Raw genomic sequence first — 25,389 nt, forward strand, 5'->3', positions numbered from 1 at the left:
TAAGTTTGAAAATGTTTAGCATTTGAAAATAGAATTTATGACATTCATTAGTAAATGCATTAGTTGTCTGATCATTTTGGAGAAACAGCAAAAAAGAAAAAAAATAATAATAATATAGGTGTACTAATTATGTTACATTCTAAGTATTCTTTTCTGCTAATAGGAAAACGCCAACAGAGCAAAGCCCGTGCTTGTGCGCCATCTAGCGAACATATCCGGTATTTTACATAAAAATGTGCCAGACGCGATTCCACATTTACTAATTGCAAAGTAAACGTTCATCAATGAGATTGCTAGACACTGCTCAGAAGACTGACAGGTCTTGATTGATTTAACTGAGTCTTCCTGAATGTTCAGAGTCTGCTGGTAGACTCAAGTCTTAGTAAATCAGGGCCCATGTGTCTGGCAGACTTTGCATCCCATTACAGGGTTGTCTATGGCAAGCAAAAGGAAGATGGCAAGCAAAAGGAAGACGGCAAGCGTGTCAGCCTATTGAATGAAATGGGAATGATTCAAAAACGCACGAGAGGGAATCCTGCAATCATCAGGTACGCACGCTTCTCAGAGAAGAAGGACCCCGAGAACTACTACGGCAGACTGCTTAAACTCTACCTCCCCCACCATTCAGAGTCATCACTGAAAACTGTAAGGTTCCCAACACACCAGGATTTTTACCAAGGCGCCTGTGTGAGCTTACAAGGAGAAGAAGCAATCCGAGCAGTGTCTGCAATTGTTACCAGCAACCAAAAGACGTTCGAACAACACAACAAAATTGTGGAAAAAGTCTTGGATGACTTTGTAAAGAACAGCCCTGTTGAAGATGCTTGGAACACCTTTGCCCCAGGAGCTGAGTTGGATAGGTTGGAATGTATAGAGGAACGCAAAGAAGGGGAGCCATTTCATGAGAATGAACAAGATGATGTTCCGGAGTATACACGTCACAAACAAACAGGTGGAATTGCGCTTACTGTGAAGGCCCCACAAATGTGCCCTGATTTTCTTTGGAAAATGTACAGAAACCTTAACCGGACACAAGCTCAGACATTCTACTCAGTTTGTGACTGGTGCACTAACCGTGTGCATGGCCTAAATCCTGACCCATTCTATTACTTTGTCACTGGTGGCGCAGGGACAGGAAAATCACACCTGATAAAGTGCATCTATGCTGAGGCAACAAAGATACTCAGTAAATTTACCAGACTATGTGAGGAAGCAGACATATCCATGCTCAGCGTTTTACTAACTGCATTTACAGGAACAGCAGCTTTCAACATTTCAGGCAACACTTTGCATTCTCTGCTGAAGTTGCCAAGAAGCTTGAAGCCACCCTACCAAGGACTTGGAAATCTCATAGATGAAGTGAGGGCAGAGCTGTCAAATGCGGAGATCATTGTTATTGACGAGGTGTCAATGATTTCAAAGCCCCTGTTTGCCTACATCAACTGGAGATTACAGCAAATCAAAGGCAGTAAGAAACCTTTTGGTGGTATGTCAGTACTAGCAGTAGGAGACTTTTACCAGGTCCCCCCCCCGCTGGGAAAAAGTAAGCAACTCTATGTGTTTGAGGAAAATAACTATGACGTCTGGAAAGACTACTTTCAGATGATCACGCTGACAGAGATCATGCGACAGAAGGATGACATTTCATTTCCTGAGCTTTTGAATAGAATCAGAGCGAAGCAGAAGACTGGCACCTTAAGCAATGATGACAATGCTCTGCTTGCTCAGGCTTTGACAGATCACACCCACTGCCCTAATGACGTGCTGCACATCTTTGCCACCAACAAAGAGGTTCACAAACATAATGCCGCAACTGTGTCTGTTCTCCATTCAAACGTCACCAACATATATGCCGCCGATTACAAAAAAGAACCTAAAACAGGAGTGATGCAGAGGCAAGACAAACCTTTCAAAGGACACAAAGACAATCTGATTGACACACTGCAAGCAGCTGAAGGTGCCCGTATCATGATCACAAGAAACATTGATGTTGAAGATGGACTTGTTAACGGGACATTTGGCAAGATTGCAAGAATAATCATCCAGACTGACTACGGTAAACAAGCTTGGCCTTGTGCTGGACAATCCAAATGCAGGACAGAGATACCGTAACAAGTCGTCTGGTGATGCTGACAACTTGGTGTACTTAGAAAGGGTAGAGGAAAACCTGAGACAGAAAGGAGTTGTTCGCAGGCAGTTCCCCCTGAAGTTGGCTTTTGCATGTACGATTCATAAGTGTCAGGGGATGTCGATACAGTTGGCAGTGGTCTCATTGAAACGGGTCTTCCAACCAGGAATGGCCTATGTTGCTCTGCGTAGAACGACTATACTGCAAGGACTGCACATAACCGACTTTGATGAGAAGAAGATCTTTGCTGATCCTGAAATCACAGCCTCCCTGGACTCAATGAAGGATGCATCGCTGGAAAGTGTTATGCCCCTCTTAAAGTTTCTACAGACAACAGACAAACAGCAAACATTAACAATTATCCATCACAACACGGAAGGATTACCAGCTCACATTGAAGATATCAAATCTCACCACGATTTGGAGATGTTTTATGTTTCACTGAAACTCATCTCTCAGGCTCTTCTGTTGCTAAAAGTCTCCAGCTGGAGGGCTACAACCTGTTCAAACGCAACAGACACCTCTCGTACACGAACGTTCCTGACATTGCAAGTAAAAGTGGCGGAGGTGTCGCCTTGTATGTCAGAAACCATTTCAAGACCTTTGAAAAGCAGTATCATCACAATGTGACTGACGTGGAGTTCTTGGTTGTCAAACTGGAGTCCCCTGTACAAGCTTTGATTGCCGTTGTTTACAGGCCACCGGATTACAGTATTGGCCAATTCCTTACTAACCTGCTGGGCCTCTTGGAATCTTTGGAAAGAATGGATTGCCAACCTATAATACTCTGTGGAGATTTCAATGAAGATTTTCTGTCCAGAGAAAAGAAGCCAATATCTGACCTTCACTCAAGAGGATATACCCAACTGGTCTGGGCAGCCACCACAGAAAAAAAACACACTGTTGGATCACATTTACATCTCCAGGGTGCAGTACTGTCTCCAGTCAGGAGTACTGCACAGTTATTACAGCTATCATGATCCTGTGTATTGTGTTTTGAGCAGTGGATGTGAACATGCTTAGAGCCTGCATAAACAGGGCATGAGCGTTGCATGGAAACAGTGGTTGTGAATACTGATTATCATCAAACAGATAGCACATCTTCACCTCCATTCTACGTCAAGATGCTGAGACCCATGTGGTTATACCTTCATCTGCTAGGCTTAATAATGCTGTTAATGTTTTTATAAATGTATGTTTTAATGTAACTGTGAAGCACTTTGGGCAACAACATTGCAATTAAATGTGCTATATAAATAATTAAAAGTTGAAATGCATTTCTCACTCTATCAAGCTTGCCATGTGCACTTTTTAATTTGATCAATCAATTGGTTAGTGTAATGTTTACTATCTTTACTCACTCCAAACACTCCATAAAGTTACTCTGCCCAGTCCAACCTTTTCACAGTTACTCCAGCCACTCCAACCACACAACAGTTACTCAAGCCACTCCACCCAATTACTCCGCCCACTCCAGTTGTAGACTACTGGTGGAGGCAAGAACACTTCACACAATTTCCCCAGAAATTGTAGCTTTTCTAGTTACTTTTCTCTACAGGTTGTTTTTGTTATTGTTTTCTAGGGTGCCATATGGGTTCTGCAATCTCATGTACTCTGTAAAGAGAGTACAAAAATAAAAACCTAACATGGCAAAATAGCCTTAACAAACAACTAGTTAACCAAAGAACTACTGTATATGGTTATGATCTTTGCACCACACTTTTTTAATAATAAAACTTTAAAGTATAGTGTCCACATGTGCTCCGTTATCTGTATTTTCACTATGCATTCCTAGTTATATTCAGAGTGTCCAGTGTACACAAAGCTTTAGGGAATCTTCTTATTTAAAATCCAATCTCTTATCACCAGCATTTTGTGATATAGCCTTCATTCAAAGTGCATCTCCTTGTCACCACATAACCTATGCATTCACCTTAGGAGTAGACCCAACTTTACATTAGGTCTAAAGCACTTTCCCCTTTATTCTGGGTAAGCAGCATCGATCACCACTCTAGCCACCAGATGAATTACAATCTAGATCCATCCTCGATGATGTTTCAGACCGGGGCAACAGAAATCTCAGAAAAAGGAAGAACATATAGTGCTCTCTGCTTTCACTTAAATATTATATTAAAAGTGCACTCTACATCAGGCATATAGGTATGTAAACCTCCACTAAAATGGCCGCTTGCACACTTCCTGGTAGCGTCGTCATGTCACCGCCTCCACCCAACACGTTACGTCAGTTCATCTGGTGGCTGGAGTGGTGATCAATGCTGTGATATAAGAACCCCAATTAAGGGAGAAGGTGCATATGACCAAATGTAATGTTGGGTCTACTATACGGTGAGAATAAAATCAAAAGGCATATGTGGAGGATGGATAGGGAGTTAATATTCCCCCCGGAGGTATAATCCCTATGTAATAAATATAACTGCAACACTTGTATTTGGGACAATAATTGTACCTTCCGAGGTATGGTACAAAGGAGACGTCCATGTCTTTTTATGTTGCTGAGCTCACCAGTGCATTCTTCTTTCCACAGAATGTACTAAACTGTTGATTTGGATACTCTTAATGTTGCTGCTATCTGATGGATTTGTTTAGTTTTTGAAGCATTACAGTGCCTGTTTCATTTGCATGGACAGCTCCTCTGTACACATGATGTAGGTTCACAGCAATAGATTCCAAATGCAAATACCACACTTAGAATCAACTCCGGATGTTTTACCTGCTTAATTGATGAAGAAATAATGGAGTAGCCCACACCTGGCCATGAAACAGCTTTTGATTCAATTGTCCAATTACTTTTGGTCCCTTGAAAAAAGGGGGATGGCTACTCTTAAGAGCTGTAATTCCTAAACCTTTCCTCCAATTTGGATGTACATACCCTAAAAGTATCTAGCCTAGTCAATGCTTCCATGTAAGAGCTAAAAAACTAATTGACTATTTATACACTGACACGAATTGCAATTTAAAAAGCCACAGATGTGGAACATTAACCTCTAATTGGCATTTTAACCCATGTATGTCAGCTTGTGTGTCTGTACCAAGGCCAAACATTCCAGGGTATGTAAACTTTTGATCCGGGCCATTTGGGTGATTTCTGTTATCATTATGATTTAAAAAGGAGCCAAACAACTATTTGATAATAAATGGCATTTTTTGGCATGATCAGTCTTATTTTCAATATCAATGCCAAAATTTCTGCCAGGGTATGTAAACATTTGAGCACAAATGTATCATAAAACACTGGTGATAAGATATTGAGTTTTAAATAAGAAGAATCCCTAAAGCTTTGTATATATTGGACACTTTAAATATAACAAGGAACGCACTGTGGACAATTTAGCACATGTGGACATTATACTTTGAAGTTTAATGATTAAGAAAGTGTGGTGCAAAGATGGTTGGTACACATTGGTACATATGGATATGTTCTAATATTCGACAAGAATGTATATAGACTAACATATTGCACAGTATTATTGCACTTAATATATGAGAAGAAACTATTATATAAGTCCATAGTTGCATTAAGAAAAGTTAATATTTAAAGTGGTACACACGGATTATTTTTGGTACATGTGGATAAGACACAATTTTATGATTTTATACATTTTTTTATTATTAGAGTGATGACATGGAGCACTTTATGATAAATATTTATAGGGTGTTTATTTGATACAGAGTACTGCGCGGCACTGTTTCACATATTTTTAGGATATCAAATACTGTTTGAGTAGTAAAATATTCATCTTTTAACTATGATGGAGTCAGTCTTCATATCCTACATCCCTCACAAGTCTCAGGGACATTGCCAGCAGCAATGGAGAATTATTTGGAATATACATGTAGCAACATCCCTGCAGGAGCCACTGGATAGGATGGGCCCTCTGTTCTTTTCCTAGAGCACTTCAAAGTACTTCAGCCCCTCTGACACACTAGGGTGAGTGTACAAAGCATGCAATATAACAGAAAATCAATGAAAGTAATACTTAGTACCCAGTAGTAGTACTATATCAAATAAAACAGGCAAGGAACCAGTTAGTATTATTATTATACAGTATTTATATAGCGTCAAAGGGTTTGCTCAGCTCTGTACAATAGCAAGGGGGACAGAACATGAGACAAGACAGTAACAATACAATACATGAGGGGTTCGAGGGCCCTGCTCTTTCGAGCTTACAATCTAGGAGTTAGTAATGACACGTTCTCACCATATATGGTTAGTAAGCTTAGAAATGGATTAACAATGGTAACAACACAGTTTAGCGCACAGGGTGATTAGTAATAAGGACTAGGCATAAGATGACACTTGGCATCCAGATCAGCATAAACAATAGCATGGTCACCTAAAGTGCAGCAGTGATAAACCTTAACTTACAGAACACGGGATCTATACTGCCAAAGTGCATTCATGGCAACTATGTTAGGCCTAGACTGACTGGATGTGCACTGTCCATAGAAATGAAAAAATGGGAGGAGGGAACAAAGGGAACTTACAGGATGGTTTTATAGGATGGATATATGTTGTTCTTCTGCTAGCTATTATTGGGGCATTCTAAAGGATAAGTTCACCTTTCCACAAAAGTAATAAATGCACATTTTTTTGCAGGTAAAAAAATGTGCATCTATTATTTTTTTGTGTTGGAAGCCTGTAAAGCATTGCAGCAGTGATCAGCATATCGGTGATGCCATGCAGGTCTCCTGCACACTGTCAGTGTATCTGCTTGCTCGTACATCCCACACAGGCAAGCCGATACTTGATGACAGGTAGACTCAAATAACTACCACAGCGGTCATTAAGGACTACAAGCCAACAGCCGCTAAGGCTGATGTGTTTCAAGGCTCTGGGAAAGAAGGATATTCCTTCAAACCGTGTCAGCCTTCAGGGACCCTGGTGTGCCTCACCCATGTGCTTGGGAGATTGTTCCATTTGGTCAAGGAAGTGTGGCTTGATGAGCATGTTTACTTCTAGACTTGTGAGTAGTTCTATTTTGGATTTATATTAAATGTCTTTTGGATAATGCCCTAGGCTGGTTTACCCTCTCTTTTTTTTTTTGTTCTCTTATAAAAGCCTCAGGATCTGTTGTAATTTGCTGGATGGAAGAATGTAGGGATTTTGCCAGCAGTATTGTAATCTGTCTCGCAAAGTTAGAGTATGTAGAATGGATGGCATGGGCTACAAATGCTCATTTAAGAGATATAACTTAGAGATGACTTTCCTTTTAAAAAGATTAAATGCAGTTCGTGTTCTTGAATGAATTTAAACACAAGAAACCTCTAAATCTTAGTGTTCATCCCTCTGAGTCCATAACTGAAATTTTACAGAAATCCACATAAGCCTTAAAGGTGCCAGACATAACATGCATAACTCAAAAAGAAATTTCAAATAAAAGACAAAGAATAAAGCAAGGTAACCTATCTACAGCATATAACATCCTATTCCTCCAGATTTACAGTCCCAAACTTACTGTAAGCTTTTATCCCTAAAGCAAATGTTAAACTAGAGGGGGAAACGGTTTTCTAATGCTTACCTGGAGAAGAAGAGATTTCAATTAACCGCTTCCATGCCGCCCTATAGCAGAAATACTGCTACAGGGCGACATGGGTGCGCAAAATCACATACTGTATATATACGTGATTTTGCAGTTCCGGGTAGGGGGCGTGCACATTACCCGCAATGCCATTCGCAGCTGCGGCTGTCAATCACCGGGTCCTGGCCGTTGATTACTCAGCGGCACCCTGTGATTTTCGATGATCTCTGACGGGGAGGAGAACTGTTGTTTACTAACAGTTCTCCTCCCTGTCAGCTCCAGCACCCTGCTTTGGATGGCTGTGCACGGTAGGTAGAAAGGTAGAAAGTGTAGTAATTTACCTACTGGCGGGCACAATTAAGCTGCCACACCTTACCCGTTATTACCCTAAAAGAGCAGGAATCCGTGTATGGGTGTATGGTATGTGCTAGCCTGCGGTGCAGCACAGCAGCTTACAATCTTACACAAATCTACAGTATTCCCCCTCCCATAACTGGTCCTGTAGCACGTGCCTGAGTATTCCTTCTGAGCAAAACGCCAGTCTGGCTTAAATTTGTAGGATCAGCTCTTCAATGTGAAATGTCACTTTAAGTTGTGGAGTCCTTCCAATAATCAGTAACAACACTTGTGGCCTGACACAAACAGATACCCTAACTAACTATAGGCCTGGACTCAGTCTGTAGGCGCCAACACTGAAATGAGGTGCGTGCACGATCTTACCGACCCGGGTCTGCTTTGCATCCGCTGGTGATTCTGAACAGAACAAATTTCTCTCCAACAAGCATGTGATATTGCAGTGTATGCTGCGTTGTTCCTCTGCTCTCATCAGCATTACTGGCAGCAATCTTCCGTTCTCTGAACAGGATCAGGGTCTTGGACACGATCAGCTTCACTTAGCCGCAGCTCTGGTTACCGAAGGAAGCTCCCACACCTGGATGTCATCGGATTCTCAGCTCACAGGGCCCCTTCATTCAGCACCGTTCAAAACATGACTGCAGTCTCCTCTTCCTGTTCACTCCAACTCTGTGTGAAAACTCCACCTCTTCATGCATATACAAATATCTATGCAGTCTGAGGCTGTTAGAAAAACAGTGACATCTTGTGGCAAAACCGCAGAATGTCAGTCAAAACATTAATTTACTTCCACACAGTGTTCAAACAATGAGAGCGGTTTCCCCATCTCACAGAGGGAGACAGGCACAGCTCTCCCCTGCACACCACTAGCCCAGCAGTGAATGCTGGATCTGCATCATCATCACCAACAAGCAGTCCTCAGAAGAACAAACAGTGCTGTTCTCCAGATGTGCAACATGTGGGTGAGCAATCTACTGATTCTTTTTCACACAACACTACAAGAGAATTCATAGAACATCTGGAGGATTACCCTGCAGAGTCCTTGCCGCTTACTGCCGCAGTTATGAAGGATATGTTAGTTACTCTCAAGGATTCCCTGCATAAAGATATGATGAGCTTTGTAACACAAGTTAATAAAGAAGTTGACAATCTAGGTGAGTCGGTAACACGTGGAAACTAAAATGGGCAAATTTGCCACAGCTCATAACAAATGAGCTGATGCACATAACGAGGCAGAGAATGATCTGAAACCTTTAAAAGTGAAAGTGGCGGATCTGGAGGACCTGTCACAGATCTCCGCAAATATATTCAACAAATTATTTCTACACTGCTGCCACACACTCCGAATAGGGAGGTAGTAGTGGATAGGGAGCATAGACTGCCAAAGCCCTCTTTTCTTCCCAACCATATCCCTCGGGATATAATCGCGAGAATTCACTTCTACCACGTTAAGGAGGAATTGTTGTTCGCACAGAAGAATAACTCGCTTCCCGTATCCTACACTGGGATCTCTCTGTTTACCGACCTCTCACAACACACCATATTGGCCTGCAAAAAATTGCTCTCCTTCACGAAATTACTGCGTAACAATGATATCAAATACCAGTGGGGATTTCCTACCAAATTGCCTATTACCAAGGACAACCGTGTGATAACGGTCAATTCTGAAGAGGAAGGATTCCAACTGGCTAAAAAATGGGGCTTTCTGCCCGCGGAAGTAGAACCTGTGCCCAATAAAGCTTCTCCCAGAAAAATAACTTCTGAATGGGAACAAATAGCAGGATGACGTGAATTAATATATTTATACTCCTTCACTTCCTGGTTCTTTTTTGTTTTACCCGCTGTGCACTTGGACAGCAGATATTCAAGCTGCGCATCTCTGCATTTATCCCCCATCCGTTACAGTGATTTATTTCACACAAACCTATATGTTAACTGTTCGTTTTGTTTTTCTTCAAATTTTTCTTTCTTCCTTTTTAGTTTTTTTTTCTATAGAGCATCAATACCAGCACGCCACTGGAACTCAGAAGGATACTTCTCGTCTACTTTGGAGGGTCAAAGCCCTTTTCTCTTCACTGGAATTCCATGGATACTGTAAGCCTACCCATTTGGATCATAAACTCTGACATACAATTCCTACTTATACCACTTGAGGGCGACCACACCTCACATTTGCTAATTCCATCATGGTCTTCAATTTTGTGGATCTGGACGCCCTTGGTCTTAACAGCCTTTTTAAGAGACAATTGATGTGAAAAGGCTCAAAGGCTACATGGAGATGTGATTTGTGTTCAGGAAACACATTTTTCCTCCCTTAAAGCACCGCACTGCTCACTTCGCTTGTTCCCACATGTTTTCACGTCCAATGGTCCTGATAAGAAATATGGTGTTCTTATTGCTGTCCAAAAGTCTGTTGCCTTTTCATTACTATCTCAAATGTCCCACAGTAAAGGTAGATTTCTAATTATTGTCTGCAAAATCAACAATATTGTATATACCATTGTGAATCTCTATGCTCCCAATGTTCACCAGGTCCATTTTCTAAATTCTCTAAGGAAAAAAGTGGCAAAAATTCAGAAGGGTTTCTTGCTATTTTGTGGAGACTTCAACACTATCATAAATAATTTGCTAAATATTTCAAACCCTTCTCGCAGTTTGTGACATTCCCTAGCTCATGTTTTAGCTGAAGACAATTTGTATGATCTCTGGAGATGCCTACATGCATCTGAAAACGATTTCACGCATTACTCGGCCCCTCACAAATCTTATTCAAGAATTGACTTCTTTCTAACAGACAATCAATTACTGCAAAACATATCCAACAATGAGATTCATCTGATGATGTGGTTGGACCACACATCTATCTCCTTGAGTACTGAAGAGACCTTAAAATTTTCCCCAGTATTTTTATGGTGTTATGATAGCTCTATGTTTTGTAATCCTGCTTTTCGTTCTATTCTCACTAAAGCTTTACAGGAATATTTTGATATCAACTCTTCTCCTGACACAAATGTATTTAGCATGTGGTGCGCCCACAAAGCGTATTGTAGAGGTTTACTATTGAAATTAGCTTTGCAGGCAAGGCGTAACAGGAATCAAGCCTTTTCTGACATGGTTGACAAGATAGCTAGATTAGAACTGATCCACAAACAATTTTTATCTCCCACTGTATTGCAGGAACTCCAAATCACTAGACTTGAACTTAGGAACCTCTTATTATGGCAACATGGACAAAAGTTGAAAGACTAAAGCTACATTTTATATGCAGGAGAACAAAGCGAGCAAGATGTTTGCGAAATATCTTGCTGCTAAACAATCTAAATTATCCTCAATTCTGGACCCTATATTGAGCAAAATCACTTATCCCAATAAAATAGTGGAAGCATTTCCCTCCTACTATTCCCAATTATATAATCTTAATGATGATCCTCATACTCCTCAACCTACTCCAGAGCTGAATAATCAATTCTTTGAAAAAATACCACTGCCTACGTTAGAACATCAAAAATTAGAGGGGCTTAATCAACCTATCCTGGAAAGCTAAATAATCACAGCTATTAAAGCTTTACCAAAAGGGAAATTTCCAGGGGCTGATGGTTTTTCTGCAGAGTACTATAAAGAATTTCAATCCATATTACTACCTCACCTTAAAAGATCTTTTGATGAAGCAGTGCTTAAGTCCACATTCCCACTCGAGATGGTAAAGGCTATCATCGTCACTTTGCCTAAACCGGGGAAGACTCCAGACCACCCTCAAAATTTTAGGTCCATTTCCCTGCTAAACACAGACCTTAAAATATATGCCAAAATCATAGCAACTCGCCTCCTAAATATAACCCCTTGTTAGGGATCTGGGTATGACCAGAAATGTGTGGACTGACACAGGGAAACGCGGACTTCAGGTATAGTGTGAATAAGACAATTTATTAAGACTAAACAAAACATAGACGCAGTGCAAGACTAAACAACAACACAGTGCAAACAAACCAACTCAAACCTCCAACAGATAACAATAGAAACAATACTAAGCGTAGTCGGGCAGGCCGGGTCGGTAGCAAATGGGCAGGCAGGGCACAAGGAGCAGGTGGAAGAGTAGTCAGGAATAGCCGAGGTCAGGACAGGCGGAGTTCATGCAGAGTCAGGGATCGAAGCAGAATCTGGATCAGGCAGAAAGCAAACAGGATGAAGGTACAGGGGCCCATGGGAAACATACACCAAGGCCCTTATCACAGGCCTGGCCATTCCTTAAATACACCTGTTGTAATCAGCTTCAGGTGATGGCTCATTGCAGGAGTGAGCCTCTGGTTGCTGAGAGCACCCGCTGGCCAGCCCTGGTACTGCAGCCCACAAGGCAGGTGAGTCCCACCACCACTTGAAAGTCCATTCCTGACACCCCTCTTCTTATTAAGGCTTATTAAGGCAGATCAAGTGGGTGTCGTCAAGGGCCGACAAGCAGCAGATGATACCTGTAGAATACTTAACCTGATGCATTTGATTGAATCTCGTGGGCTGCAGGCTGTGTTTTTGCCATTGGATGCTGAAAAAGCCTTTGATAGAGTCCATTGGCAATATTTAGACGCTACTCTAAACAAATTCGGTATCAGTGGTTTTATAAAGTCACCTATTATGGCACTATATACAGTCCCTACCGCACAAGTATTTATGTCTAATGCTTTATCGGACCCTTTTAGCATCTCCAATGGAACAAGGCAAGGATGTCCTCTATCTCCCATCATTTTTTCATTAGTAATGGAACCTCTAGCAACTGCAATTAGAATTAACCCATGGATCTCAGGCATTCAAGTAGCATCTACATCCCATATAATTGGACTGTTTGCAGATGATGTCATACTTACTGTTACTAACCCAGTGAATTCCCTTACAGAAATCTTGGCTTCCTTGCAGTTTAGTGCAGTTTCTTACTATAAACATATTACAAAATCCTGTGCTCTCCCAATAGCTATAGCAAAAGGACCCTTGAAATACCTTAAAGACAAATTTCCCTATCACTGAACCCATAAGAAATTGGACTACCTTTGTGTATATATATATATATATATATATATATATATATATATATAGTCCTCCAGTCCTCCAATACATTTAAAGATAGCTTTGAAAAATTGTACCAGTCTATCATAGTGGAATTGCAGCGGCTTGACAAATTTGAAACCTCGTGGATAGGTAGAATAGCGGCGTTTAAGATGTTGATATTTCCTAAAATATTATATTATTTTAGAACAATTCCAATTCTTATTCCTCATGTCTATTTCCGTAAGTTGGAGGCGGCCCTAAAAAGATATATCTGGAGGGGGAGGAAATCGCGGATCCCATTCCTGTCACTCACTAAACATAAATCCAAAGAAGGGATTGGTCTTCCAGTACTTTCTACTTACTATTATGCAACGATGCTGGATCAACTTCCAGCGTGGTTTGTCCCATCAGATAAATTATGGGTACAGATAGAACAGAGTGTGGTTCCCAATAGAGACCTTCGGGCATTATTGTTGGCTAGGTCTGTTACATCCAAACTCTTAACTACATTTCTTCCATGCATCACCAGAACACTGGAAGCATGGATAATAGGCCTGAATAATTTGACTACCTCCTCTCCCAAGCTTCAAATTGATATTCCATTATCAGCGTATGAATACTTTATCCCGAATCTCAATACCAACCCCTTAAGGCAGTGGTTCTCAACCTTCCTAATGCCGCGACCCCTTAATACAGTTCCTCATGTTGTGGTGACCCCCAACCATAAAATTATTTACTCTTTACACATTGGAAATGTGTTGTTCGATGGTCTTAGGTGACCCCTGTGAAAGGGTCGTTCGACCCCCAAAGGGGTCGCGACCCACAGGTTGAGAACCACTGCCTTAAGGGATCTAGGTTACAGTACTTTCGCTGAAATAGGAAACTCTATCCCATGCAGAGGTCTACACTCTTTTTTGTAAATAAGAGGCTATCACAGTGTTAATCTGAAGAAATGGCTTGAAATAGATTCTAAAATATGGCAAGTTTTAACTAACCCTATTAGAATAAAAAAAAGGTATCTCATGGTTTTACAAGTTTTTGCATTATGACAATGATGTCTGTATTCCAAACTGCGTGGGTAGATGGGAGCAGGATCTACAAAGATCTTTCACCAGAGATCAGTGGGATGCAGCCTTGAGCAATAATTTGAATATTACAAAATGTACCAATCACTGTGATTGCTCTCTAAAAATACTCTACCTTACCCCATACAAACTAGCTAAAATGTATCCTAATGTGTCGCTATTGTGATGGAGGAATTGTGGCAGGGAAGGTAACCTGTTTCATATTATGTGGGAGTGTTCCTGCCTACACAATTTTTGGCAAGAGGTTTTTGCACTTATTTTGCGGGTATCTGGAATGCTGACTAGCCCGGCACCGCAGCTGGCGTTACTTCATATTACCTTAAACCTATTCCCTGGTCAATTTAAAACAATAATTGGCCATATACTTATTTCTGCCAGATTATCCATTGCTGCTGCTTGGAAATCAACAAAAACCCCCTCAATATCAGAAGTAATTCAAAGAGTACACTCGTATATCTGCTAGAGGGCTGTGGCCATTTCCTATCAGCATATGGAGAAATTTGACCTGAAATGGTCTAGTTGGAAAGAATTGTTTGTTACACATTATGAGTATACAGTTGCAAGAAAAAGTATGTGAACCCCTTGAGATTACGTGGAGTTTTGCATGAATTGGGCATAAAATGTGCTCTGAATGTCATCTAAGTCACAACAATAGAAGAACATAGTCTGCTGAACATAATACTACACAAACATTAGATGTTGCCATGGTTTAATTGCACATAACATGTAAACATTCACAGTGCAGGTAGGAAAAAGTATGTGAACCTTTGGACTTAATAACTGGTTGACCCTCCTTTGGCAGCAATAACCTCAAACAAACGTTTCCTGTAGTTGCAGATCAGACCTGCACAACGATCTGGAGTAATTTTGGACCACTCCTCTTCACAAAACTGTTTCAGTGTAGCAATATTCTTGGGATGTCTGGTGTGAATCGCTCTCTTAAGGTCATGCCACAGCATTTCAATCGGGTTGAGGTCAGGACTCTGACTGGGCCACTCCAGAAGGCGTATTCTGTGCTGTTGCAGCCATTGTTTTGTTGAATTACTGGTATGCTTTGGGTCATTGTCCTGTTGCATCACCCATCCTCTGCAGAGCTTCAGTTGGCGGACAGATGGTCGTTCGTTTTCCTGCAAAATGTCTTGATAAACTCTGGAATTCATTTTCCCATCAAAGACAACAATCCGTCCAGGCCTTGAGGCAGCAAAGCAGCCCCAAACCATGATCCTCCCTCCGCCATGTTTTACAGTGGGGATTTCAACTAAAAAGATTTGAAAAGAAAATAAATCAGATTTAAAACATCCTCCAATGTACTAATGCATTGTGCTGTATTAGAAATTCAGTGCATAGCACCGCCCAGCAAGCCCATTAAAGAGGCCCTGGCTCGAGCCTCGTCCAAGATGGCCGCCGCAGCTACACCTGGCAACAAGTCAGACACAGCCTTATGCTGTCCTGCAAACTGCTCAGCCCAGTCCCTCCTGCACATCAGATGGTGAGTCAGACACAGACCTGGGGATCCCTCCACGTGCTCCCACCTCTGACCTCTCATCACCTGACCTTCTCATGCATTTTGAGAGGATGCTACATAAAGCCCTGAAACAAACCTCTGACCGTATCAATGACAAGCTGAAGAAATCCGTGAATTGGGACAACGCACCGCTGACTTGAAACAACGGGTTGACAACCTTGACGCCTCTTGTCAGACACACTCAGATGACCTTGACCTCCTGCGTGATGAGAACGCGACACTACAGTCACACCTTGAGACTTTGAAAACCGGGCTCGCCGTTCAAATTTGCGGATACGTGGCTTCCCAGAATCGATTGTAGATGTCCAATCTACCATTGCAGCCCTATTTCAAGAGCTCGCCCCTGCTATTCCAATAGAACGCCTAGAGATGGACAGAGTCCACAGGGCGCTGGCCCCGCGACGCACCGACGGTCCTCTGCGCGACATTATTGCCAAGCTCCATTTCTTCCGAACCAAAGAGCACCTCCTACAAGTAGCCCACAACACAGGATCTCTGACATTCCAGGGTCACTCCTATCAGCTGTTCCAGGACTTATGCCCTACAACCATTGCTAAACGAAGAGCTATGAAACCTCACCTACAAGCTCTCCAGCAGCATGGCATACCATTCAAGTGGAGCTTCCGATTTGCAGTACGTTTCCACTTCCAAGCCCGAGAGTACACTTGCAAGACCCCTGAAGACCTTCTAGACACATTGCGAAACCTTTAACTCCAACCACCAGCGACTCCCTCTGATGGTTCCCACCAACGATCACCGTCCTGCTCCCCGCAAAAGTCCCATCCTCCTCATCTTGCCATAGGTCAACTTCATGCCCACAAAAGAGGACGTTTCTCTTCACCTGTTCTGACCCACCAAGATTCTATGGATTGAAGTCTGCCTACCCGTATGGGCCCCTCCGCCTGCACACCACCGGTCTGTGTCAACTTGCCGCCCAAGCATCCTCACCCAGTTGAAAGTTTGTATCCTTGAACTAGCCATTGCAGCTCTTTTTTGGGAATTTTTCCCACGTTAACAGTTTACTTGTTCTTTCTCTTTCTTTTTTTATAGTTTCTTATGAAACAGTAACCTATTTTTGTATTACATGTTAATTGTTGCACTTATGCATTTACCTAGGAACCCTGATCCTGGCCACACACGCAGATAGTACATCTCATAGTCCACATTGGGCTACGCTGATGGCATGTGTTGCCTGGACTTGGGGCTCCCCCAGTTTCTCTGGGAACTTAGTTTCCTGCTTTGCCTGCAGGATCCTAACACTGTATATCCATTTTTATGCTGTTGTCCCCTCGGCGCGCGCTACTGTGCACTCACCACTAGCCCCAGCGGTATTGCAGTTTTAGTACTGCTAGGGCTACGAATGCTCCCTGGGCCACCCCATCATTAGGGGACCCCAGGGATCATACTCTGGGTCAGAACGGCCCCCCACAACTTTCCTTTGACACCTTCCTAACCTTATTTTTTCCCCCCTCTCTTCTGTGTGACTCCTCTGTTCCTCACATTCCCCTGTGCTATCTTACCCCCCTCGTGACTACCTGCCTCCCACTCAAATGAAGATTTATCATCACCTATTGCGCCATTCACTCCCCACATGGGTTCCCTGAATAATTTTCACCCTGAACGCTTGGGGTCTTAATATACCACAGAAGCGCAACAAAGCCTTCCGCTCATTTGCTTCATACATAACTCACATAGTATACCTACAAGAAACACATCTCTCTTCCGCGTCCACCCCTACATTTTTTTGGTCCTTGCTACCCGCTGGTTCACGCCGCCTCTGCCGCCACCAAACGCAGAGGCGTACTTATCGCTTTCCACCGCACAACCCCCTTTACACTGCACAGTGAGATTAAAGACCCTGATGGGCATTATCTCTTACTAACAGGGCTTCTACTAGACGCAGAAATTACCATTGTCGTTTATTACGCACCAAACCAAGGTCCATTACTGTTCCTCTCTCATGTGTTGTCGGTTGACCACCACAAACGTGGTACCCTGTTCATCTGTGGGGATTCTAATTGTACTCTATAACCTTTATTAGATAAGTCCCGCCAGCCTCCCCTCCCGCTGGCCTCCAAGCAAAACCTTCAGACCCTATTACAACGCTACTCTCTGGTTGACACCTGGAGAGAACTCAATCCGACAAAACGCCAATATACTTTTTACTCCCACCCCCACAAGACATTTTTAAGAATAGACCATATCTTCACGACCGTCAGCTCCTCCCCCCGGCTTGTGGCCTCCGAAATCATCCCCATACCTTGGTCAGACCACAGTGCTGTCCTAACATCCATTACCTCATTAGCACCTTCTCCCTCTGACCCCTCCTGGGTCATCAATGACAACTTATTATCCCATCCATCACATTGCTCAGACATTGGGGCTGCCCTCGGAGATTACCTATCTTTAAACAATACCCCAGACATCTCTCCCCTCCTTTGGAAAGCACACAAACCGGTTCTACGTGGGTTCTGCATTAGCAAAGCATCTTTCTTAAACAAAGAGAAAAGACAGCAACGCTCTCGCCTTGAACAGGCTTATAACCAATCTCACCAGGCTTTCCAGGCAGTTCCCTCCCCTACCAACCACAAAGCCCTAGAGCAATCGCGACTGGCTCTTGATCTTTTCCTTACGGGCCAGGCAGAACTGTCACTTTGCATAACTCGACACAAATACTATACCAAAGCAAACAAACCTGACACGTTTCTGGCCCTCTCGCTTTGTAGACTTGATCAGACTACCAAACCTATTTGATTATGCGTCTCCCTGGGCAACTTCACCCGTAACCCTGAGCACATCTTACAAGTATTCCACAAGCATCTTTTGCAACTCTACTCTCCCTCAGCACCTTTTGACCCATCCCATGCAGAAACTCTCCTGGCCACCCTCTCTCTGCCGAAGCTTTCGGACCACCAGTTAACAGCCCTTGACCGTTTTATTACCCCAATTGAAACTTTAAATGCCATCAAAGACATGAAATTACGCAAGCACCCAGGCCCGGATGGCTTCTCCGCTACCTACTATAAAAAATTTGCCCACCTCCTTTCTCCCATTCTAACGAATGCCTTCAATGTAATCTTATCGAGCCATTCATTCAACCCCAAAACGGTAACAGCTAACATTTCCATGATCCTGAAACCAAACTCAGACGACACACAATGGTCAAACTACAGGCCAATCTCCCTCCTCAACATAGACATTAAGCTTCTGGCAAAAATTCTGTCTACCCGTCTCAATTTTTGCATAGGATCCCTTATCGACAATGACCAAGTAGGCTTTATCCCCACCCGGCAAGCTGGAGACAATCATATAGCCCGCACTCATAACATTCTCGCCTGCTTCCTGTCCTTAGACATCAGAAAAGCTTTTGATACAGTCTCGTGGCCATATCTTGACTATATTTTACGCAGATGAGGCTTTAGCCCCCACTTTTTATCATGGATCTTCTCCTTATACCACAAACCCTCAACACAGGTCAGCCCAATTCCCAAGCTCCCGTGGAACTCAACAGGGCTGCCCTCCATCTCCCCTGCTCTGCCCTAGCCATATAGCCTTTGGCCCTTCTGATAAGAGCTAATCCAGATGTCCGTGGGGTTGAAATAGGTGGTTCCCACCACAAGCTATGCCTCTTCGCTGATGACGTCCTACTCTTTCTTACCTCTCCTTTGACCTTCTCCCCTACCCTCCTCTGGCTTCTTGAGGGGATCGGCTCTATCTCTGGCCTCCATATTAATCCTCAGAAATCGGTAGCACTTAGCATATCCCCCCCCCCGGTAACTGGCCCATCTGAAACAGATCCTCCCATTCTCCTGGTCAGTTTTCTATCCCATTCCTAGGCATAAAGCTGACCTCCAACCTCTATGCACGGCTAACTATATGCCTGTGCTGACTCATCTCACTGCCCTCATGACCAAGTGGTCCTCCCTGCCTCTGGCCTGGTTGGGCAGGATTTCAGTCGTGAAGATGTCAACACTTCCCAAAATACTATATTTATTCAGAGTCCTCCTTATCCCAGTACCAGCACATTACCTCCGCATCCTACAGCGTCGTATATACGCCTATGTCTTGGGCCCCACTTGCCCCGCATACCCCGCTCTACCTTACATCAATCAAAACTTAAAGGCTGCCTTGGCTTGCCAGATATTAGCAAATACTACCAAGCAGCCCACCTTGCGCAACTACCTAACTACCATGCAGCCCATGAAATTCCCCAATGGGTCATCCTTGAATCAGTAGACTGTGACCCGCTTTCAACCGCTAATCTCCTTTGGCCCGCTGACCGTCACTCATTATTAAACCCCATCATATCCCATTATATGTCGCTTTGAGACAAACTGAAATCTGGCTCTCTCTTACAATCACCGCATATCCCCTTTCTTTCCTATCTCCGAAATCCAACCTTCCCCCCAGCCTGGTCCTCCCCACTCTCCTTTAGGCAATGGACCTCAGCCAATCTTCTCCGTGCCCACCAATTCCTGATGAGGGGTGGATTCATATATTTTGCTTCACTTTGTGAGACGCATGCCCTACCAGCCTCAGAAATATTTAGATACTTACAACTTGTTACAGAGATCTGCATAGACGAGGCCTAATCTCATGCATATACTCCCTCCTCTCTAACTCTGACTCTACGCCACCCCCCCCTTATGTCCACAGATGGGCGATAGACTTCGGTCATCGACTGGACCCTTCTGATTGGGACCCTATTTGGTCCAATACCAAATCATCTTCGCAAAACGTAGTAGCCCTGGAAACTTACTATAAAGTCATAACCCGCTGGTACCTGGTCCCAGCGAGGATCACCAAATATACACCAAACTTTGATGACTTTCTCCTTCTTCCTTGACATACCCATAGTCCTAACCTCACACTCAGCCGATCATCACAATATATCTCAAACTTTACTTCGCCACTCTTGGAGTCACACACCCCCTTCCCGCTCCCCTATCCTTCTATTTATTCTTACTCTCCTCCCCTCCCCCACTTGACCCCCTTCCTTCTGACCTTCCTACACTCTTTTAATTTCTTTTTCTTTCCCAAATCCCCCACATGATTCTGGGGAGCCCACCTCTACATTCACAATGTACTTTGAATATATATGCCTATGTATGATTTTACCTTCCTCCCACCATCCAAGTTACTGCATTTCTGTATTTGTGCCTCTCTCCCCTCCTTTATAAGGACACCACTCCTGTTCCCGCCAATACATCTGTACACATGTTTATGGAATGTCCCATATCTATGTTTCGATTCCCTTGTTAAAAAGCTAATAAAATATTTGAACAAGAAACTCAGTACATAAATTGCAGATGTCAGTTGTGTGCTAGCATAATTTGTGTTAATTGGATTAGATTAGATTCAACATTGTCATTGTGCAAAGTACATGTACAGAGCCAATGAAATGCAGTTAGCATCCATCCAGAAGTGCATAAATGGCCCATTTACAATAAATAACAATATAACAGTAATACCACAATCTGTGCAATGAGTAGTGCATTAATGGATGAAATATTCAGTAATGCAATATTGTCTAATGATTAGCTGTTCAATGCTTTAACAGCCACAGGAAAAAACCTATTTTTCAGTCTATTTGTACGGCTCTGAGACACCGGTCCATGGTTAGGGTGAGAGGCATCATTAATGATGCCCCTCGCCTTTTGTTGGTTTTGTTGCCTGGTCTCCCAGGTCGCTAAGAGTCTTGTGCAGTCAGAAGTGGAGAGTCTACCACTATGGGAGTAGGAGAAGAAGTCCATTCTGATTCACTCTTTCCCTAGACCTGATCATTATCTTGTTGTGAGGCAGAAGAGGTCTTGGTACACCATGTGTGAGACTTTAGCCAAGTGTTTACCTGGTGTTTTAGGGATATCTTTACCAATTTATATCATCTTGTCATCTGCAACAGGTATTAAGGCTAAGGTATAGCAGTGTCAGACTACCAAATCACCAATGGCTGATCAGGATCTAGCACAAGCTCGGCTAGCAGGTACAGAATGGCAGGCAGCAGCTACTTACATGCTGGAATTTATGTTATATGATTTATTGCTGTGCCTATTGAAAAGCTGCAAACAGTACTATTTTACATGATTATTGGGACCTTACTTTATATTTTATGCCATTTTTTTTTACACTGTCACATGTTTATGAATCTTTTTCCTAATAATGCTTGGCTATATTGTACTATAATGACAGTATTTCGTGCTCTTTTTTTTTTTAGCTTAAAGCTTTAACTGGACCGGTAAAGGCACCTCCTACAGTATCAGGCCATGTTGAAGAGATGGACTACTCAAGCTCTTCTCAACATACAGAAGAAATTTATCATGTCAATAGCACAGGCAAGAGGCAATGTTGATATAACAGTGCACTGTGTGCATATTGTATACCAATGTATAATGAAAAAGTGGTCGTGACACATTATGTAAAAGCATACGTTTGTGAAATAACAAATACATGCTTTGAAAGTACCTTACAAAAGAAGAAAAATGTAGTTATAGGCTGCCGTGTCAACAAATCGGTATGGAAACTCAGCATACTACCTATGTAACCATCAGTTCATCAGTGTGTAAGCTTGTGATCCAAAAACTAGGCTACTTACTGCACTAATTAGTATGTGTCTGTTGTCAAAGGATGTTTTCTCTACAAGGTCTTGTATACCAGCTGTATGAAACTTCTTCTCTGCTTATTGGTATAAAGTCCACATTTGTTCCATTAGATAAAAGTAAATGAAGATAAAATAAATGTGAGGATTGAGATGTTCAAGTTTGAAATGTAAACCAGCTTGATACAACACAGTTAAATAATTTTCCCTTATTACCCAAGTTGTTTAACGAGAAACTTCAGTCCCATTTAGCTTTGGTCCCACTCCTCCTCTGGTGGCACTATCTGGTCCATGTGCAGATATGCCAAAGGGTTCTGCCCAGCCTTTGGGTCACAGAGCCCTGCGGCACGTCTCTGCACACATGCCAGTGTCTGTACAAGTTAAATATTGTAGAACATGTCTGCTAAACTCCCGATCATGCAATTATTATTATTAATATTATTATACAGGATGTATTTAGCGCAGCGCTTTACAATATTTGGTTTCTCCTAATTTTGTAGAAGCTGACTTCTAGAGGTTAGTGTTTAAAGATAACATTTGTAGCGCCACCACATAAACTGAATATTTTACATAAAGTGATACAATTAAAGCATATAATATTTTGAAACAATCGTGAGATATTCAGAAAAACATTAAGTGTTATAATCAAGTGTTCTTTTCAAAACAAATGTTATGAAAGTCCTGTGTTTCAAATTTATTACCAAGTGTTACAATTAAAACATGCAATATAAATTATGTGTGTGCTTCACAAATGAATACACAAAAAGTTCTAAATTCCAAATGAAGCACTAAGTGTTGCAATCCAAACATGTATTATAATATCACAAAGTAATACATAAAAAGTGTATATGATCAATTATAAACCAAAAAAATTCTCAGTGCCCTGATTTTTTAAAATTTACTAAATAGATTTTGAAACAAACTCCAGATTTAAATGTAGAGCAGATCAATCGTATATAAGATCTTCATGATGTGAATCCCTTCACCAAAATAAGTAAATGCATACTTACCAACTACCGCATCTGTATGAGCCAAAGCATAATGATTGTTGTAATCCCAATAACCAAACCACTCCACCTGGACAGCTGCAAAGTTGCTTTGCTCTTGCTACTATTACATAGTTACATAGTTAGTCTGGCTGAAAAAAGACAAAAGTCCATCCAGTTCAACCACAAAAAAAAAAAAAAGTTATCATCGTACACCCACAGTTGATCCAGAGCAATTTTTGTATTGGAAAAGACATTGATTGCACGATGATTCATTACAGTGCCTGTCTTTGGGAATGGCACCCTCATGCACCTCCAACATGCAAACCAAGCGCAGCACAATGAACAACATCCTGTGAGTGGTGCTGAAATAAAATGAAGCCTGCCCCATTTTCATGTGCATTTTAGGCCATTCATTTTTGAACTGGCAGTTTAAAACAATCGATCGTGTGTCAACACACTGTGACATGCGCATTGCAGCACACAGCATTCGGAGTGAATGGGCTTTTATAGTGCCAAATCTTGCCCACCCTTTCTTCCTCCAGTACATTGCCTAGTGAAGCTGTTCATCATAGTTATGGGCCAATAGGATTGTGTGGGCAGAGCTTAGCAGCAACTTGAGCTTTGCCAGTCAGAAATTGCCAGGCTATAGCAATGACAGAAGAGTCTGGGAGGCTGCTGCAAGAATGTGCAGGCATCTCTAGGTGTGCTGCACCCTATTCCTTAATTTTTTTGTTTCTTTCCATTTGTCTTTTAAAAACAATTGTAAATCCCTTAAATTGAAACGAAACTCTCTCAATCAACATGAACTATTTTTAATCCTTATGCTTTTAGCATTAACAGATAGAAAGGTATAAAAAGAACAGTAAAAACAAGCGCTAGATGTCAATAAGAAGAAAAGGCAAGCCGCTGACATGAGAAGTGAACCTCTAAAAACTTCCAAACTAAGAATGATCAATAAAATGTAGCGCTATTTGCCAGAATAAAATTCCAAATATACACCGCGTTCCAAATCATTATGCACATTCTATTTAAGTGTCACAAAGATGAAATATTTTGTGTTTCAGTGTAACTCATGGATGGCATTGTGTGTCAGGGCTCTTTTGATCACTGAAAACAATCTCGGAAACTTGTGATAATTAGATTGGCCGGTGAGTCCAATTTAAGGAAAAACTACTAAAGGAGGGTATTCCACATTATTAAGCAGAGCACCATTTTCAAGTAATATGGGGAAGAAAAAGGATCTCTCTGCTGCCGAAAAGAGTGAAATAGTTCAATGCCTTGGACGAGGTATGAAAATATTAGATATTTCACGAAAACATAAGCATGATCATCGCACTATTAAGAGATTTGTGGCTGATTCAGAGCACAGACGGGTTCGTGCAGATAAAGACACATTGAGGAAGATTTCTGCCAGATCCATGCATTGGATCAAGAGAGCAGCTGCTAAAATACCATTACATAGCATCAAACAGATATTTGAAGCTGCTGGTGCCTCTGGAGTCCCACGGACATCAAGGTGGAGTCCTCCAAAGTCTTGCAACTGTGCATAAACCTTTTATTTGGCCACCACTAACCAATGCTCACAAGCAGAAACAGCTGCATTGGGCAGAAAAATACATGAAGACTAATTTTCAAACAGTCCTATTCACTGATGAGTGCCGTGCAACCCTGGATGGTCCAGATGGATGGAGTAATGGATGGTTTTTGGATGGCCACCCTGTTCCAACAAGGCTGCGACGTCAGCAAGGCGGTGGTGGAGTCATGTTTTGGGCTGGAATCATGGGAACAGAGCTGGTCAGCCCCTTTAGGGTCCCCGAAGTATGTGGAGTTTATAACTGACCACTATCTTTCCTGGTACAGAAGGAAGAACTATGCTTTCCGTAATAAAATCATCTTCATGCATGACAATGCACCATCTCATGCTGCAAAGAATAACTCTGCATCAATGGCTGTTAGGGAGATAAAAGGAGAGAAAGTCATGGTGTGGCCTCCATCCTCACCTGACCTCAATGTTATTGAGAACCTTTGGAGCATCCTCAAGCAAAAGATCTATGAAGGTGGGAGGAAGTTTACATCCAAACAGCAGCTCTGGGAGGCTATTCTGACATCTTGCAAACAAATTCAAGCAGAAACTGTCCA

At 42.2% G+C, this 25,389-nt stretch overlaps 1 protein-coding gene across 3 annotated transcripts in view; it reads left to right on the top strand.

Moving 5' to 3' along the window:
• Window positions 1-25,389, top strand: part of COL15A1 (collagen type XV alpha 1 chain) — a 1,471,644-nt gene that overhangs the window by 422,459 nt on the left and 1,023,796 nt on the right. For all 3 annotated transcript variants that reach the window (XM_089690361.1, XM_089690362.1, XM_089690363.1), the window contains one exon: window positions 21,881-21,998. In XM_089690361.1, the coding sequence (XP_089546487.1) occupies window positions 21,881-21,998 (118 nt within the window). The remainder of the gene's footprint in view (window positions 1-21,880; window positions 21,999-25,389) is intronic.

The sequence above is a fragment of the Staurois parvus genome, unplaced genomic scaffold (genome assembly GCF_062004578.1).
Source record: "Staurois parvus isolate SC_StPar_1 unplaced genomic scaffold, SC_StPar_1.0 ptg000527l, whole genome shotgun sequence".
In the NCBI taxonomy this organism is placed as follows: domain Eukaryota; kingdom Metazoa; phylum Chordata; class Amphibia; order Anura; family Ranidae; genus Staurois; species Staurois parvus.